A 20,797-nucleotide genomic window follows, 5' to 3' on the forward strand; every position below is an offset into this window, starting at 1 on the left:
CAATGTAACTAAACTTTAGTACTAATCGATATTTACAAACCAAGTTTAATCTAATATGGCAGTAATGAGGTTCCAAACAATAATTAATTGTAAAAGTAAATTAGATGACGATTATCTTGAATTTGTACTTCGTAATGTTGGCGCAGATGAAATTATTATTTGAATGTCACATTCAACTAAGTAACTAGACAAACAATTGAATGCTCAAACAATAATTTATCGTTTGAAAAAGACGGAAGACGAATTCAATATAACCGTCATCCGACACTAAAATGTACAATAACTAAACAAAATCAGTCTCTGTATTTATTTTTTATTATAATCTCCACTTTTTAACACGAAAGGGTAATGTGCACTTGGTATAAGGCCCCTAACGTATGGAATACTTTATTATTTTATTCACGGTCTTATTTTGTTCATTGCAGTAATTATTTTGTTTCACTCTGTCTATTTTATTATTCATTGCGTTTCACTGTGTTTAATGTTTCATATATTCACTTCAGTAAAAAAAATTGGGTTGTTATTATTTCACAGTAGTAATAGTTTCATCTATCTTTGTCTTTTATACACCGCAGTTTTTCCCACTGTGTTTATTATTTGTTTTTAACTGTACCAGTTTTGTTTCACTTTTGTTTCACTGTGTTCGTTCTTTACGTTCACTGTTCACTGAAATAGTTCTTCACAGCGTATTAGACGAATCTCGTGAGTTGCGTATGGAAGTCCCTTAGGAAGATCTGTAGCTGCGGCAGCGTGGGCCGGTCGTCGGGCGACATCGCCCAGCAGTACGCCATTACAGCGAACCTGAGAAAAAAACGTTGTGTTATAATAAAGTTAAGTTAGTATTAAGACCGCCGAGGACGGGAACACTTGGAAAAACATGGTACATCGCGCAGGAAACTCTTCAAACTAGACACGACCTTCAGCAATGAAGTCGCCGACTAAGAAGAAGATAATAAAGTTTGCTTGGCGTAAGAAGTTACTTGCATGAAAGTTCTCTGTATAGCGTCCGATCTCTAAAACAAAAAAAGGTTTGTGTCTCGTTTAAGACGATATGATGTGAATTACTTTATATTTTAATTAGGTACAGCTGAATTTTATGAGTGTTATTCATAAATAACACTCATAAAATTCAGTTGTAAAAAAAAACTGTGTTTAAATAAAAATTAAAAAATGACTTAAAGTTAAAGATACTGGAGTTATAAAGGCTTTCTTTCCTTATAATTTATGTTGTTGTTTCACTAATAATTTAATAAACTTTCGAGAACCGAGATATCGTACGCAATGCGACGTAGGCATGAGGGCATTTTTCCAACGAGGTATATCCGTTACAATTTTATTTTGAGAGTATATAGTCATACGAATTCTAAGTACTTACAATTCATCCGGACAGTTCGCCGGCTGTTGTAACCGGTATCCATCCCTCAGATACGCAGCGACCTCAAACGGATCGACTTCTGCGTACGGCTGGTGAGCCAACGTGGTCAACTCCCATAGCAGAACTCCTAGCGCCCAAACATCAGCTGCCGGGCTGAACTGACGTTTGCTCAGGGCTTCCAGGGCCAGCCACTTGATGGGCCGGTTCTCATTGTCGCCTAGACAGTGGTAGTCCGCGGGGAAGAGATCGCGGGAGAGGGCGTTGTCGGCGATCATCACTCGAAGGTTTTCGTCGACACTGTTGAAAAACAAATTCTTATTAGAATACAATATTCAACTAACACGCTCGAAATATGGGAGAGGCTCCACCGAAATAATATAAAATGGGGAAAAATCGCGTATGAATTTTGTTCTTCACATAAAATCTTGCGTCAAGAGTTAAACCTGTTTTAAGCATTAGGTAATAAAATATTTACTTACATGCAATTCCTGGCAGCAATGTCTTTGTGTAAGACATGTTGCGAGTGCAAAAACGCTAATCCATCCAGCGCATGTAGTGCCATTCTAACAACATGTTGTGTAGTAAGCGGCGGCGGCGGCGGCGCGCTCCCCGCCGCCCCGCCCACAGTCACTCCTCGACACGCCAGAAGGAATTGCTTCAGGTTTCTCCACGTAGCGCCCCATGGATACAGGAGGAATGGAGCAGTTTGGTCTTCGATGCTAACGCCGAGCACTGATTGTACACGTTCATGTCGCAGGCCGTAGAGCATGCAGCCTTCTTGTAGTAGCAATGATACCTGTGAAAAGAAGGTTAATTTTAGCTTTGACACCTACACCCTAATACAATTTGATTAAAAAAAAGGTGTAGGCAGTGTGTGAAGTAGAAGATTTAATTACCTGCACTTGCGACGCATGTTCCGCAACAGTCTTAACGAGCACCTCCTGTTCCCTGGCTTCCTCATCAGCGTACGTTCCCTTGTACACTCTTCCGAACGTCCCCTCCATCGCCACTGAGCGCAGTCTGACGCGACATCGCTGAATCGTCAACTCTGCTATTCTCTGTTGCAGGTCCCTCGCGCGCTCTTCCGCTGCCGCTGCGGGAATGGAAGTAGGACGTCGGTAGCTGGTGTAACTGGCAGCTGACTTGCAGGAGGAATCTGGGAGGAAAGCGTGTGCATCTTGTTCGTCGCTGCGTGCGCGTCGGAGTTTTCTTGCTCGGGCTCTACAAGCTGCTGCCGCTACTGCCGCTATCAGAAGCGCGGCGCCGGCACAACCGGCTCCCGCATAGAATATATCCGCTGATGTAGGTGCCTGGGCAACGCTGTCAACCCTAACCGCCGGCCTGGGCGCTTCTTTTAAACAAATCTTCCTCCTTCTGAAGTGAAGCGTGGTTGATGTGGATCCCATAGAGACATTCAGTGATATCGTAATGTCCACTTCGGCGGCGACGGTGTGCGTGCAAGGCAAATCGATTTTCCATGTTCGCGGTTCCGTCGGAACGAATCCTTCTCTCGTGATGTTGAATGTCGGTGGATGCATTGCGTCCGCATGCGATACTACTTCAACGTTCAGCGAGTAAGGTAACTGCAACAAGAGAAAGAGGATTTAGTTAAAATTCAAATGTGAATTTCTTGCGTAAAGAATATTTCGTCGACATATGCGAGACAAATGTCTGATCGACATCAAATTCTCAGAGGACCGCAAAACGTATCGACAAAAAAAGATTCCGCAAGAAGCGTTAACCGCGCCTTGGGAACCCAACCTGGGCCCCGAGCACTTAACTTTTTATTCAGATTTGCTATTTCAATTCCATAAATAATACCACAAAGGTACGTGAGCTCATTGCATGTCCCGCCTATGTGGAGTAACGGTAACGGTTCGGAACCATCACGACGGTAACCGTATAAGATTGACGGACAGCACGCGAACACGGCGCGGGATCAAATGTCGAGTCACCGCCGCGGGAGCACGATGCCGCTCCTTTATAGGAACACCCTGTAGCCGTGAGGTCAGACAGCATAACGTACTCAAAAATGTATACTCGCATAATTGGCATCCGAGAAATGCATCGAGAATTTACCCGCATGTTAGGCTATGTAAATAAACCTAGCAAACTTGGACTTCCTGAATTTGCATTACGTGTGTGTACAGTAGAGTTTACGCTAGGTCAACGAGGTTTCCTTTACCGGTGGATGTCAATGCAGCCTGCCACTCAGTCGTGAATAGAATCCGCGGTAATAAGCTAGTCTTGAGTTGTATTCGGTATCTGTATGACATGTTTATGTACGTGAGATCGCTACACGTTCGAGAGTTCACTCGTCGAGGTTTTTGCGGCGGAGCTAACAAGAGAAAATAAACACGTGTTTCACAACTACAATTTGAGAGTATGTAGATATGATTGAGTGCCGACTTCAAATGCATGCCGCGTGTAAACCGGCAACTTTTATAATGTAACGATTAAATTAGAGTCATTATCTCGTTACTAGGCGAGCGGTGAGAGCAAAGCAAAATGAAACTATTCCCGGCGGGCCGCGGCAGCTACCTAATTTATTTTGAATCGGCTATGTACTTCGCTAGTCCCTGGTATAACTTGGCCTGGAGATTCGTAATAATTATGGGCAATTGCAGATCACACTTATTTTGGTTTGCCTGCGGCCGGTGAGTGTTGTGAAGCCAAACAGTCCGAGGTGCGACTCTGAAGCTAATTAAATATTATCATTGCGAGACAATAGCGGCACGATCGCTCATCGGCGCTAGTTAACCGGTCACCAAATATTTGCTGTACCTAGTCAAAGGCGCCGACTGTAAATAAGGGGCCACGATCTGATAGCGCCGCACAAAGCCGCGGAGATGACGATAAGCCCCGCCCGATCGCGAGCATATTCGGAACATTTGCTTTTTAAATCCAACCGCTCCCTGCGGAGATACACAAATACAAATCCTAGCCGCTACCTAAGCAATAAAAGTGCCGCCTGCATATCTGTTTAAATTTCGCTGAGCTTTTCAGCTTTTTAGGCTGCATACTTATAGTATTATGCAGTGTCGGCGTGTCTCGTGTACCTACTGTCTAGCGCAAATTTCAATCATACATATATTAGACAAAAAAATAGGAGAGTTCACTTATCTACCTTCAAGCAGTTTAGCGTGGTAATGCATTGTACCTAAATAGGTACATACGTACCATCTTCTTTTTATCAAAAACTACATTTGAAGAATTTTAATAAACGGTGTTTGTGCCTTGAAAAAAAATAAAACAGGCCGATGAATAAAAGACATGACTTATTAAAATATTGTTTCTATTATCATGAAGAAACAAGTAAAAAGTTAACTTATCATAAGATTTTACCCACGTCCCGGATTTAAATGGCTTCTCGTATTGCAGCCGTACTTATGACTTGCAAATGTCCGTCCTAAATAAGCAGATGTCTTATTGACAAGTTCACTGAACTTGTTTGCGCTGTTCTGATGCTGAATGTACATTCCCTATGCTCACAGAGCATGGGGTGGTTAAAATTTTACGCTAGCCATTGTAACGGTGACTTCGAGATACGTAGCGATTATAGGAGCGTACTTAAACTGGTTTACTCGAGTATACGAGTCGCACGTGAGTGATAGCTATTATAATAACATCCTGATGCTGGCCGTTGAATATGTAAAGTGGGAGTCGTCGTGACGGTTCGTATCAAAGTTCCGAGGAGTGGTCAAGTGAGACCTTTGTTTGGAGAGGGTTCAGCGGAGTTTGCAAATGTGAGGTGAGAGCGCAAACAACAGCAGTTTTCAAATAAATTTTTATATTTGTTGTGTTTGGCACTTGTTTCATTATTTGTTAATAATAATGTGCGGCGAATGACATACTTAAGTACTTAAATTTGCAGCCCTCATAACACAACATAGGTACAGCAATAATTGGTTGCCAATGTAGTACCTAGTTGTTATCAACCGCTCGACGCCTGCCCAAGTGCCCATAATTCTGATAACAGACTAATCTTATGTTGCGAGTGCAAATAAGCTATTATTTCTCATCGCAAAAATTCAACTTCGGTGATTTTTACATTCGAAAAAGAGAGAAATATTTTACATAATTCACCTCCAAAACCCAACTAAAAGACCGAATGTAACCCTACGCAAGTTACATATATGGAAACGCGAAAACAAATAAATGCACATATTTGGTTAGCCAGGCGGGATGCGAAATGGCTGGAGCCGAGGATTTGCATGAAGGCTGAGAGTGAGGAGCGATCAAACACGCCGGCGGAGAGCTGATTAGTCAGGAAAAAAGCGCTGTCGGAAACATCCCTTAATGGTATTCTCAATGCTCAGAGCGAAGACGGGTCCGAGACCAGCTGTGAGTCTGATTTGAAGAACTACACTCAGTTCTTCAAGAATCGGCGCGAGAAAACTAGAAATACCTCTAAATCTTGTGAGTCGTGATAGCCTTTTTAGGGTCATGATATTATGGACTCAAGATTTGATAAACATTCAAAACTCGGTCATTAGGTTATATATCAATGTGTTAGAAATGTAAATTGTTACGATTAAAAGCTGTGGACCTATGTATATAATTCAATAATACTTTAGCTATCTATCGGAAAACTTAATACAAGTGAGCTTTGGCTCAACACTCAACAGTTTATAAATTAAGTAGAGTTTTCAAAGACAGAAAAAACTTCTAAATCTCGTAACCTTACCAACTGTTCACCAGTTTATTATTCGGTTCTTACAGATTCCGTTTTCTTAGAGCTTATTCAGAGAGCTCATTTCTTATTGTTCGCCTAGCGTTCAACTCGGCAAGCGACTGTATGTAGAATAACACCCCTGAGGTACCAATAGACGAGCGAAGGCAAGACAACTACGTCTAAGTTACTGCCTGAGGTTGACTTCCTGTAAACAACTCCAGTTTTAACTTTTTTCATCGATAATGAACATGTTTCCCGATGTTTCCTTGTCTTCACCAGGAAATACTCAATATGGTCACAGATTTTCTCAAACATACCTTTTTAAAAGTTAGATTAAAGACTGGCTAGAATATTAACGCTTATCTTAGTTTGATGAAGTCTTCCAGAACACCTAAGTTAAACATAACTAACGATTGTTAAACATAAAAGCAAATGGTTATTGCAGTTTATGTGCTATCTAGTTTATAGTGACTTGTTCAAACGACTGGCTTTACAGCTTAGCAATAACTCCGTTTTATTGAACGGCCAGGTACATAATACCAATTCAGATATGGATAGAGTAATGTCGGGCGATAATAGCAACAGTTTGTTTACGGGCCATCTAAATTCTGCCCGAGCGGCATATCCATGAGAATGGCTTGTTTGCCAAGTCGGGCCGCGGGAGACTGAATAACTTACCTGTTCAAGTTAATTACAAAGTTTGGGAGATGCCAGAAAATGGCGTGGCTCATAAAAACTTAATTTAAGTACGTTATCATGTATAACTTACTTAATGAGCTTTTGTTCAGCGCAGGACGCCTTCGGTTGATATGAAAAATACTGTTTGGGCCGTTCATATAAATTGTACCTGTCGCTTCGAATCATGGTCCCTATGAGAGCTCCTTCAAGTCTCTGTAGGTTGGGCTTAGTTTTAAAAATAATTGAAGAAGTATGTTTTTACCGTTTACTTAAATATTCCACATCGAAATAAATTAATGTGCTCAATTTCTAAAAAATGTCTACAAAGCAAATCACTTTGCATAAATTATTTTAGTAGTATCGCGTCGTATCATGTCCTTTTCGTTGATCAATTAGAACAACGGGTTATAAAATAACAATTGAATGCATTGCTGACTGCATAAGAAGCTGAATAGGTGGTATATTATAATGCACATACGCCAAACGTTTCCCATTTCAAAACAATCAAATCAAGGCATCGTAAACGGAATATCAAGTAAGGTAACAACGAAGATGAATTTCCAAGACAGTATTTTAAGTAACAGGTACTCGGAAAAGAGTCATTCTTCAGTTTATCCTAGAGCTTTAATGCTCAGACAATTTATGTTCAGTTGAGCGTTCACAAATTGTGAACGATGAACATAATATTCCAAGTCAAATATGAGAGGCTAAAGTAAAACAAATGACTCGTCGTTCGAGCTATTCGTGTACAAACGACGACCATTAGTTATGCTTCGTTTAGAATTCTGTTCATACATGTAATTACCATAAGGTCCTATTGTTTTTATCAAATCGATTGTTCAGCGGTTAGTCATTGTTTAATGTTACTATAATCAATCAGTATTGGAATTTACTTCCTTTGAATGACACCTAAGTGGCTTAGCAAGCACCGAGATATATTGTCTTTTTATGGAAAGTTCTCAGAGAACTTAAATTGTACAATCAATGTAAACATTTACGAGTAACAGATCGTCATGAAATAATTTTTTATATCTTGTGTAAATTACAAACAAAATCGTAGCAATTTTCTCCGTTTTTAAGAATGTTCTACAACTTGTGCACTAAACTGGCTACTTTTCTATCCTTCTAAGAAGCTGAGAAAACCCGCCATGTTTAGGCCTTATAGGGAGGCTAGACGAGACGACATAAGCGTCTACATGTTTTTATCCTGTATAAGTCGTATCATAACAAGTAGTTATATTTATATATATACCTACTAGTGAACACCAAGTGACATCCCTAGTTAATAGATTGTTGGCGCCTCCAGCGAAATTTATTGACCATTAAACTGTTTAAACAAGCTTTTTATCTAGCAAACTACAGTCCAATCTTGAAATTCACTTGAGAGATTGAATTAACAAACCAACCCAAGTAGCATTTCGAATTTTACATAAAAATTGTATTAAAGCAATTAATACTTCCTATCACGCGACGCTTTCCGCTCTGTACTAACGAATCCGTGAGATAAATGGCAGGTACGATTTATCTAATCTAATACCTTTAAACGAGCAATTCTTGTTTATTTGTACCTATATTTCGGGGATCATGGAAACGGCTTTAACGATTTCGATGAAATTTGCTATATGGCAGTTTTCGGGGGCGATAAATCGATCTAGCCAGGTCTTATCTCTGGGAAAACGCGCATTTTTGAGTTTTTATATGTTTTCCGAGCAAAGCTCGGCCTCCCAGATATTTTGGAATAATGTAGCAACATATTTGTTTAGGTATAATATGATCATCTCTAATTACCGGCGCGCTGTCCTCCAGCCGAAAGTCCTTTAGACAACATTAGTGACTTTTGGCAGACATTAGTTAGACTAGCTAGAGGAATACTACGTACTAAATTTATTTTAGAGTCCCGTAGCAAAAGTGGCGCGTTGTATATTAGGTTTTGGATTATCTCGGTGTCTGACCGTCAATATAAAAATTGACTAGGTTTAGCAACTTTAGTCTTCGGTTACCGCGATAGTTACTCATGAAATAAAACTATTGAAACGGGATGTAGTATGTATTCAATATACGCGATATAATCCGTTCAATAGTTTTATTTAACTTTAGTCCAGTTAAGGATTTTTTTCGATTTTCGATGAATATAATGAATGAACTGAAATTAAATGAGCAACTCACCGGTCTCCTTGTCAAACTCTGCCACGTAAAGTGCAACTCTCCGATGGTGGCCGGCACTGGCACCACGAAGTTCAGCGCGTAAAAGTTTATCTGTCCCTCTCGCACGTAGAATAGCTCCGCTGTTAATCCTGAAACAAAAGAGAATCCCATTAGTAATGAAAATCATTTACCTATGTATGTAGCCTGAAACCGCTCTGAAGGTAGTTTTTGGCTGTAACAAAGCTGTGGGCATTTGTTTCTTCAGTATTCTTAACTTTTAGGAACAGAAAAGATTAATTAAGTAAGCCCAAAATCTGTTTCCCTAATATTACCAACCATGTCTGAAAAAAATATCACAAAATTTAACATAGTGGACATTTATGTTAAATTTTGTGATATTTTTGGCATGGTACTCTATTTTCTGTTTACAAAGTTTACCACACCTGATATTGTAATATAAACATTACACACATGATACCGGAGTGATATATAATATTAATGGCCGCCGCAGTAGCATCTTGATATGTAAGATAGATATCTCCGAGCTAACAGGCAATTTTGCTACCGCAGAGAAAAGATAGGCTTTTTTGAATCAGTAAGCATAAATAACACACGTGCGGCGCCGGGCAGTCTGCCGCATTTGCCGCAAATTCGGCAAAATGTCGCGTAAACAACAGATTCAAAGGGCATTCATAGATCAATCCGCATCTATAACGCACGGGCCGAAAAAAGGCCAATACAAAGCCGCGGCGAGATCAAAGCAGTTCAAAAACACCGCAACTTGCGCCCGCGCCACCTGCCAACCTATTCACAAGACTATTTGTACGCGACTGTATTAAGCACATCTCTGGTACAACTTGACCTCTTTAATCATAAGAACACTGCGAGAACAGAATTAAGTCTTATACTGGACCGATTGTAAAATGGGCGTTGTGAACACGCTTCGCTCCATGGGAACAGATAAACCGACATTTAAAACAAGTCGAGAATAAAATGGTAAATCGCCCAAAAACCAGTAGCCCCGTATTTCATTTTTTATGGCCCCCGTTCACATCGTTAAATTGGGCGATCCCTGTTTCTGATAAGCTGCAGAACATGGTTTTATTTAGTTGGTTTGATAAGGCCAATTTAATTATCCGGCTAGATATCTCTCCAGTTTAATTCTCAGATTACTCCTGATTGCTGCACTGCGAGTCTTGAATTTACTATGCCTTGTAAGTATTCAGAGTATTCTCTATTAGAAGTAAAAGTAATGTTGTGTGGGTACAGTTGTCCATTTATAAGCTCAAAACAATAAACACATACGTAACGTAACTAACACTTTCCTCTAGAAAGCAGTCGTAAAGAACAATTCAGTAATAAATGGCATCCTCCTTATATAAATGAATACCTCGTATGACCATTAAAAGTAATATGAGAAAATTTTACAAGTAGAGATTATGAGAGATTTCCTGCCTTGCAGTATTTCCGAGAAACGTAAATGTTTACTACATGTACGTACCTACCTCTTGTTATAATAGTAAAACTATCTAAGGTAACTAGATCTAGAACTTTACACTTTATGAGCTAAGGGGCTTCCTCGGCTATTTAACTCCCACAATAAACCCAACAACCCTGTCCTGTAAGTGGGACATTACTGGAGCGCTATAGGATCAGTTGGTGTGTTACCTGTCATTATCATGCAATAATTTTAAACTGGACTTTTAATGTTAATGCCCATATTGTTTTATTTTGTCGCGTAGCTAATTGGCTGATAATTGGGCTAACAAATTGAGTGTCCGGACAGAAGTGACGGTAAACAGAATCGATATATAATGTATGGTCCCAAAAACACTAAGTATGTCTATAGATAAAGGTGCTGTACCTATCGTGTTATAAGGTGAAGAATAATAGAAAAGAAGAAATAAACATTACAAATATGTAGTTCAATAAAAACCCGAAATTTTAAATGTTTCCACGTACCTATTAACCAGTTTTAAGTTATTACGCGAATATCCTCTAAAACTACACACTAAACTTGCGAACCCTCGTTTTATCTGTGTGTTACCAGTAACAATTAATTAATCTAATATATGGGGTCTGCTTCTCGTATATTATGACTTAAACAGGTTTTTATTATAGCCCAGCGGATACGTGGACACCCAAAAGAGCCGCGTGCAGTGTAAGTGAGGCATAAATTTAGGGATTTTTTGGTTGTATTACCACTACCAAAGACATATGTAACTTCGTATAAGACGAATAAAATCTAAGGAAAAAACGTGCCTCGGAATTCAAGTAAAAGTCATTCTCGGATAGATGGCGCACACACCTTTAGCCTATCCTCGGCTAGATGGCGTGACGACACCGTGTCATATTTAACAATTTTAACACATAGATATCAGTGAATGAACATGGATCAAAATGATATAAAAATAATAAAATCATTTATCCATATATATACATTTTTTGATAACTTTATACGTTTTTTATTTTGAGTTTTAGTCGTGTGTCGATAGATGGCAGTATTGGCAGTAAATTTACAGTGACTACAAATTTTACAATGACAGGACCCCTCTATACTATCTATTCTTTTTGCCACTACCCTACCTACAGTCACGGTTATAAACATGTATACACTTTTTCAATTTATCCATTGGACAAAGCTGAATGTGTTTATACTTATTTATGAACGTGACTGTACTGAGCATTTATTGTCGCTATCGTTATAAATTATGTCTTGTGTAAACTACTAATATAAATTTTATAGACGTTAGCAAGGGTCCCTCGTTAAATTAGGGGACAAATTATTATTATGGAAAGTAAATGTTTAAGGACAAGCTAGTAAAATTAATAAAGTGTATTGAATAATAAACAACTGATTAATTTATAGGCAAAAACCGCAACTTGGTGGCTCATAACTTCATTTTGTTTCTAACTTCCATGCATTATGATAATTCTGCAAATATGCGTATTAATTACAAGTGATGTTTTATTGAATTCAATTATATAAGCAAATCAACATTAGATTTAAGTAATTTAAAATGAAATAAGTTGTATATTTATTAGTATGCCGGTAATTAAAAAATAAGGTAAACAAATGCCTAAATCTTAGCTTGGTTGTTTTATGAATTTTATGATGCATAGGTATAGAAAGCAAATAGGTACTTATTATACAAAAATGGTTGTAAATCAGAAATTAAAATTAAAGAAATATTTGCCGTAGCTCGGCATCTTAGAATTTATTTTCATTAGGTATATTTGTATGCTCTGTTGTTTTTATTATAAAATATCTTGAGTAGTGCATTAACGTCACATGACACTCATTGATATAACGCAATAATTTCGAATGATAAAATCCTTAAAAGCACATACCAACGTCGACAAAATAAACTGACCAGTCGTACACCTTATTTCAACGAAATAACGTCTACTTTAGGTCAAGTGTATTGCATTACCGTGCCAACCGTTTCATGCAAATGAGACACTGTGGATGCGATAAAATTAATAATTTGATGCCGTTTATGGTTATTTGTTTGTTTGTCGTGACACGGCGATTACCTCTCATGTCATTTGCATACACGGCAGCCACAATAACTGGTAAGAAATAGACTTTAATTCGTGGCAATAAGGTTTATGGTTGGACAGTAAAATGTGTCGATGTCATGACAGGTCGCGTGGCTACTAATCGAATCGACACCTTTCACTGGAAAATACAAGACACATAATTATCTAAAACGACATGGTATATCCCTATTTTTAGCAAACCCATACGTTTCCTATTTCTTATTGATATCAAAATGTGTTAACTAATTAGTATAATTAAAAATAAACATGCATTTTTATCGATTCATTATTATTCCCTCCTTAGAAATAGGGCATGAAAGTATTGTTTTCCATCTAGATACTAGAGAAAAGGTTGATAAATACTTCTTTTCAACAAGTGAAATGGGTGCATAAGGTGCGTTTGCGTGTTCTAATTAGATATTTAATCAAAAATGAGAAGTACTATAGTTAATCAAAAACGGATTCTCGATTATCCGAATGTAGGGAATGTGTAAAATAACGCAAAAGACTAGGTACGTCCCGCGAGATCAGTGCCATGCCACGAATGGTGTTAAGATATTCCAACCATTAAGATGAAGACTGATTAAAAAATGCAGATGCCACGTAAATTACATAGTAAAGTTCTGTTATATACCCATGTTAAGTACCTACTTAAAAGGTCCCGAGCGCGGCTACCGGGCGCGGCGCGTTTGAAGCGGCGGCAAAAAGAAGCTACGATACGACAAATAACAGAGATAAGCACCGCGCTCCATCGGCCGGCGCCCACTTTTTGCTCCTTATTTAAAGTAATTTCTAAGAGCGCCGCTCTGAACTTCCCTTATCGCAAAATTTGTTAAAACGCATATACATACGGCGCCGGCATAATATATCACCCAACTAATAACTGGAATGTTCTTGAATCTCCAGCTTCGTTTGTATTTATCGATATTGATATCTAATTTTTTAATTCAGAGACTTTACTCACTTTACTATCTTCCAGTTTAATACTGAGATGAGATACTACGATATATGTACTTATTAACCTACCTACTGTATGTCTTGAACTTACCCTCCCACCACAAGACGGGCGGTGAATAATAAAATATTAATAAGTCTCCATTGTGCTGTAAGAATATCGCGTGTTCCACTACTGACGCTATAGCATTCGCACCTCCGAATAAAGCGCTCATTACATTCGTACAAAACCCCATTTGTAAGGATAAAATGGCGACGCACAATAGACCTGATATTTCGTCCCCTTCAAGATATAAAGATTTTAGGGCACAACACGGGCATTATTCTGAAATTATGCGAGGCGTGGAAGGAAATAAAATAAAAGTGCAGAGGTGGTTGAATAAAGGTGTGCAGAGTTATGCACTCGAGTCAGAGGGGTTCGCCGGGGAAAATGTCGTGGTTTATTATTGTTGTCTCCGCGCAAAATGCGTCGCAATGATTTTTACCATTTATGAATATAATTGATAACCTCAGCCCACTGTGCTTAATTACTTATTATGGGTTCAATATTTATAGCGGAAACAGAAGCGAAAACCATTCGCAATGCCGCGTTAATGTCAGAGTTCTCGAGGCACATGAGCTGACACACAAGACACAGAGTACAACTGTACATTCTGCACAAGTACATAAATCCTTTCAGCGGGTATAGTGGTTTCTACGAAGAAGTCTGTCTCTTACAATTTTCAAAACTGAGGGTCAAGTATAGAGATGATGACCAATGTAATACAAAGCAAGGCTGCAATGTCAATGCATGCATCTCCGCGTGAAGTTACGCTTGTACAATTGTACAGATATGAATGTTTTCGATAAATTGTATTACCTGCTTGCATCTTCGAAAATAACCCTTCAGGCAAACAGACACGACAGAGGTGAAGCAACAGGAAAACCACTAAACGAACAACAGTTTACAGCCTCACCACATCCCATAACAAACGATAAGGTAATCATAATACGTGTACAGGGTGTCGGGAATAGCGGACGCTGTTAACTTCAATGCATAAAAAGTGGATTTAATCGGTGCATGTTGCAATGGCGACAGTTTTATTAGTTGTTAGCGGAACGGAGCATTGGTGAAGGTATACGGGCCGGTTAGAATAATCAACGTCATAAATATGTGTCCATTTTCGCCTTGTTAAAAAGGAAAAAGGCAATAGTTTAGCGAGACATTCTGATTATAACGATCAAGATAACCAGTAAGAGTGACTGCGCTGCGGCCTCGAGATCTGTAACAGCTATGCTTAATAAGAGAGCGCTTTTTTTCTGGTTCGGTTTAAAGTACATACCATTATTTCGTTCGAACATTTGAGTGGAATAATCCGTGAATAATATAGGTTATTGCACACCTTGTGCCACACGACGAGGACATAACATAAATGGCTATACACATTTGAATTTTATTCCTTTCGATTCCTTTTTATGACAGGCCGATTTAACGTCATCCACATAAACCGTATGTATTAAATTGTGCTATAACAATATCAGAACCAAGACACAGTGAATTCCATTAAGGGACCGATTTATAGCTTCGCTCGCAAACAAATTGTCTGGTTGTCGTATTAAAACTGTTGAAAAGTAATAACTTGTCATGTAAGACGCGCGTGGGCAACCTAATTCAGCCGTTAGTCGTATAGCAAGTTTACATTGCGCAGGCACAGACAGAATTAGACTGGGATATGGCGACACGGCCCGCTCACAACAATCAACACCTACAAATCAGCTTGTAAAACACCTTAAGGCATCATAAATTAGTTTAATTTAGTGCTGTTTACACTAAAATGAGGAGGACAGGCAAAGCCGAACATTAGAAAAAAAAAACAACTATAATAGTACATTGTAGGAGAGGACGGAAAACCGCTAAAAGATGGACGAGTGCGTTTGAGGGCCGACACGTTAGTGGAGGCCCTCAAATAATACGAGTCCATCTTTAGCGTTTCCGGCCGAAGCATTACATAGTGCTTTTCACGACTACTGCGAGGAAATAAGAAAACATTTGCATAACTATAAGTACTAGCCCGCGATTTCTCTGGTAGCAAATTACTAGCCACTGCCTGTGCTGTTTCGGTAGGCGTCAGCGTAAGAATATCATTTTCTTCACTAGAAGAACTCGTTTTTATAGCGAGCGTAGATACGTGTTTCTTGTATTTTTAGTCAAACACAATTTACAATATCCAATTCAGTAAGTATTTTCAGATCCCGCCTTTTTTACTTTTTTTATCACTTTTAAGAGGCGTTTTTCTGTTATTTGCTTCAAACCGACTCAAACTTAGAAGCGTTTTTGCTAAAAAAAACCACAAAACGGCTACAAAAGTAAAAAACGCCTTAAGCGTGAACTGAATGGATAATTGTAAAAAAAAATGAACTGAATGGTTTTGACATTTCTTTTTTTTTAAACAAGATATTGGTCCTATTAATAACCTAATTTTAACTTTGAAGGAAAAAGTTGCGCCAAAAAAGACCTTTTATTGATTTTTATGTTTTAAATGATACTCATTGCTGTAGCGAACCGTCACCAATGACAGATGATGATAACAATGAAACATTGTAGTAGTGGTGGTTCAGGTACTACAGCTATTGCCTAATTTCCAGCTTGGTTTTAGACCATCTATTGCCACATTTCCGAACAGTGGCGTGAAAAAGGTTTTTGTTATTCGAATAAAATAGTAGGTAACGTGATATGAAACACCATAATAGATCAAAATCATCATGTTTTATATCAAAAGATCCGGAAGCAATGTGTGAAATTTGATGCCTTATAGTCTATATTTGTCAGTCGGTTAACCGCTTTGTCCTTAACAAGATTCGTCTTAACAAAGAAATTCAAAACGATCCCTTTCACAATGATTTGTGAATTAACGCTTTCAATAGAATAAGCGGAGGTGTGAAGACGTCTTCTTTATACGCTTGATCCCTCTTTTGTAATAAGATAAATATGTAATTGCATCGTAGGCTGTGAAATAAAACTCCAGCGACATTTAAAGTACCTTGGCACTCTTAGAACGACCGAAGTCATTGGACTTAGCGTTCATTTTCAACCAACTTTATTGAGCACTATATTATCTTAAGGGTATCGCAAAAATAATAAGCCTGACAAATAAAGCTCGCATTGCCTAGAAAATGTTACCTTGTCTAGCTAGTACAATTTTTATAGCGATCGCCGACATGCCTGAAAACGCGCTCCTATAAAATGGAGCTTAATTTTCCCTCATTGAGGATTTTTCTCTTGAAATTGAACGCAAGACGACTGACGCCCGTTTTACGGTTTCCTCCAATCTTGTCTGATTCCGCCAATGAAGCTGAATAACAACTCTAACAGGATCTTTTATAGACGAATAAAATAAGTAAAATGCCGGCGGCAAAATCCCCACTGGAGGGGATTGTTGTCTCGTAAATATACTTAGTATAGTGAATTAAATAAAACCAAGGTGTAATGCATAGGTGTGCTTAAGCATTTCTAAGGGTGCAGGGGAAGCGTGGGCGACATCCAGGGGTGGATAATACGAGTAATAATCGCCGTCATCCTTCACCGCCGTCGTACGTCGCGTTACCCCGCCCTCCCCTCATGTTTACCACGAATGCAATTACACCTACACCCGTTTAATAGTGCAATTAAAAATACACTAAAATGTTCTTAAAATAAAGTTTATGACTCAATTAAAGGTCTTTAAATGACATTACTAATCCATACCGCTTTTATACTAATTGCAAATACCGACATCTGATACGAGAGTGTTTTTAATTTACAAATGAAGTAATTGGGATGAAACAGCCAATTAATTTGTGGTTAATCACATCGTGTGATACGCATGCCGTCATCCATATCGACGGAATTAGTCAAGGGTATTTGACTTTTATTTTGGAACCGGCTCCTGCCGTAAAAGGTACGAGGTGCCTCATCCATTGCGGGGATTTTAGGAGTTCTGGCGCCGTCTCTGTTTGAACAAGAACTTGGATGTGAATTGTTCTGAATCCCTCGTGAAAGTGAAGTGTTTTAAAAATATCCGAGCGCTTATTGGCCTGTTGATGGATGCCGCTTTTTGCCCGCGTGCCCCGGTTCGGCTTCGGCCTAATCCCACTGAATTAGTTTGACAGTCGGTATCTTTTCCTGATTTTTTGCGTCCTAAGCCCTAATGTTTATTGGACTCTCTTAATTATGTGAAACGACACGAAAACTAGGTTCATAAATTTCCTGAAGGCGTCAAAGCTTCCTTGTTACATAATCATTAAAGTTACTGTATTAGGGTTGTTTTATAGGTGTATATAGAATAATATTCGGTCGTTACGGAGGCGTAAGTAAACGAAATAATAAATAAGGAGTGTTGTAATAAAATAAACAGCAGTGTTTACGAGGCCCACCCTGCGAGTGCTGCGTTGACGGATTTATCCCCAGCGAGGCAAGTGTTCCTTAATACGTAAACAAAAATGCGTATAAGGTGTCGCTGAATACTTACGCGAACACCAACGTTAATATCTCCTCTCACTATCAAAGCAGACATTCGGAGAATCCCAAACGGCTACTCCATTTGAAGTTATCATATAGGTATATGTAGGACTTCTATTTTCAAATAGGAAATACGCAGATTAACGTGGCACTAGCACTGTCCAGAACAAAAACAATTGCCAAGCGACCGTGTAATTCGACCAAACAAGAATAGTATTTGTTATTCAAAAATTTCACACAATTCTGACGGTAAACTCAATATACATCACATCATCATTTACGTTCTAGTAAAGTCAAATCTGTGCTTTGTAGACCTCGGTTATTTGAAGTTGTATATCCATGATATACTTAGGTAACTGAATTGCCAACAAACGCATCCTCCAAACCGTCTATCCAGCTTTGTCTGAAAGTTCTCTAATTTACGAGATCAAGTGCAGCGGGTGTTAGTAACAAAGTTATGCGAAACACGATAACTATTAAACATGTTATTCAATTAGGGCTATCAGGAGTATTTGATGTGTACTTGCTATTTCAGTATCCAATAAACATGTAGTTTCATTGATATTGACATAGCTGAAATCTAAACAATGACGTTGGCGTAGTCTTTGATCTGACAGACTTAAAGATGACTCACGAAAGCGTGCCTGATATGATCAGCCACCTATTTCTTGATACAGTTGACACTGCAGCGTTAGTCAGCAAATGGTATTTTTATTTACCCTGATGGGAAGGAGCGGAATATGTCACTAGTCACTACTCGCTAGTTTATATTTTAAAACCTAATTATTAAATCTTACTTATAAATCTCATTTGCCAAGGAATACAGACGACGCGGCGAGTTCCACTCTTCAGCAGTAATTGAGACAACATTATAAAGGAGAAAACAAATTGCTACGGAATATGACACTGTAAATATTGAATTTAATCTGATTATATTTAACAGGATCGGCACCTCATCACCAACTCGGTGTATCGCAAATCATCCTTAATCCGTAAAGTAAATTGAAGCACCGTCAACATCAGTTGATTGGAACATTGGAATAACATTGCAACATGCAATTACGATGATTCAGTTATCTTATCGAGCTAGCGTTAACGAAGCAACTTCATTATCAACGGAGGTGCGAAACAGAGTGCAATATTGCAATTATGCCAAGGGGTGATGTTGTAACCACTTCACACGCGCACCAAATCGAGCGCTTTTTAAACCAGTATATGAACGCTCTACAATTATCGAACGAGCGAGCGAAGCGAAGCGAAGTTCTTACATTCGACTTGGGACACGCGGCCTGCTAGCGGCACGTCCCGGCATTTCGATGTTTTTAAGCTGAACTGTCAGAGGATAGTTTGATACTCAAGAACTTAAGTAAATTTGTCCTAATTTAAATTAAATTGGGTAAACGTGTAGTCGAGGGCATTATATTTTAGTGATTAAATTATGAGCAGGCTTGATACAGGGATTATTGAGATTGAAGAGCTTAGAAGGCCAAAAAGCTGTTTGTGAGAGGTCTTGCTATTCTGGTCATTTTATTTGCAAAAACATGCTTGAATTTAGTATCAAATGAAAGTTCTCGGTTTACCCTTTTATAATATCGTTTTTAAATTTACCATTTTGAAATAATTACCAAGATAAACATAAAATAAAATAAACATAATATAGGTATTTGACATTTGACAGGAAATATTTCGGCTATATACAGTTTATTTTAATTTCTATGGTGACTTAAATCCAGGGGAGGGACAGTCGTATATAAAGCCCTTTATTCGAAAAAAATAGTGCCATCTATATTACTTAACGCTATACTTTTTTTAAATATGGCTTCACTTTATTTCGTCAAAATGTCTTAAAAGTCTTGTATCCAGGGCATGAAACAAACAAAAAAACATCTGGTAGAACAGATTATTTATAGATGGTCAAGCAAATCTTATCAGTAGAAAAAGGCGCGAAATTCAAATTTTCTATGAGACGCTATCCCTTCGCGCCTACATTTTTCAAATTTGCCGCCTTTTTCTACTGACAAGATCTGCTTGACCAAGTACATCCATCGTTGCCATGGAGGCGATTGTCACAAAAAACAACTTAGTCAAATAAAACTCAAAATATAAAAACACCTTATTTATTGTCTGTACTACGACATAATTCAGATAAATAAAAATACTTACGGTTTTACAATATTAAATGAAACAAAGTTTTCATACGCCATCATAGTTGCTGAGAACTTTATTACCAGAAAATTCAGAAAAAATCATGGCGGGTAGATTCACAACCTGCTGCGTGTAATTTTGTTTCGTGGTCAATTGTGTGTTATTCCATCCATGGTATAATAATATACTCCGCATAGCGCTATATATAGCGGCCATGTTGTTGTGACGTAGGCCCGTGTCACTCTGGGAATGGAAGACCATGTTTTATTAGACTATGCTCCATTCCCGTCTTTTCTAGGTCACCTAACTGACACGGGCCTACGTCATCATGCGACAGCGCTATATGATAATATGCGATAGCGCTATATATAGCGGCCATGTTGTTGTGACGTAGGCCCGTGTCACTCTGGGAATGGAAGACCATGTTTTATTAGACTATGATTCCATCCGTGTGTGATAGGTACTCTATTTACATCAACAGTCAAGTTAAACGTACCTAATCTGTTTTCGTGTATTAATAAATACCCTGAAGCCTTTTTTCAAAGTCGAAGCTTTTTACGTTCGCAACATACTTAGACGCTATTTATGCCCCTCCCCCCTGATATTGACGTTGATATTTCTGGTTAAGAATTACAGATGGCGCTTCAAAATGGATGCAAAAAAGTTCCACGAGAGCACAGATTAATAAATAGTTACTACGTAACAGATACTTCATTCCCAAACAAAAGCAAAAATACCTACGCTATAATAGCCTACAGAACCTTAATAATAATACCTGCTGCTCAGGACAAGAAGAAATGTACCA

General features: G+C 38.5%; 1 protein-coding gene across 2 annotated transcripts in view; it reads right to left on the reverse strand.

Annotated features, from left to right (window-relative positions):
- Window positions 1-602: 602 nt before the first annotated feature.
- LOC134790174 (tyrosine-protein kinase Dnt) overlaps window positions 603-20,797 on the reverse strand; it is a 47,562-nt gene continuing 27,367 nt past the window's right edge. The window contains exons 1-5 of one of the 2 annotated variants that reach the window (XM_063760990.1): window positions 3,197-3,814; window positions 2,272-2,958; window positions 1,855-2,171; window positions 1,376-1,672; window positions 603-801 (exon numbers count right to left, since the gene is read on the reverse strand). In XM_063760990.1, the coding sequence (XP_063617060.1) occupies window positions 690-801; window positions 1,376-1,672; window positions 1,855-2,171; window positions 2,272-2,958; window positions 3,197-3,217 (1,434 nt within the window). In that variant the 5' untranslated portion in view covers window positions 3,218-3,814 and the 3' untranslated portion in view covers window positions 603-689. Of the gene's footprint in view, window positions 802-1,375; window positions 1,673-1,854; window positions 2,172-2,271; window positions 2,959-3,196; window positions 3,815-8,894; window positions 9,023-20,797 lie in introns of those variants that run through there. The other variant, XM_063760989.1, reaches the window with a different exon arrangement.

Source organism: Cydia splendana, chromosome 4, assembly GCF_910591565.1.
Source record: "Cydia splendana chromosome 4, ilCydSple1.2, whole genome shotgun sequence".
Lineage (NCBI taxonomy): Eukaryota > Metazoa > Arthropoda > Insecta > Lepidoptera > Tortricidae > Cydia > Cydia splendana.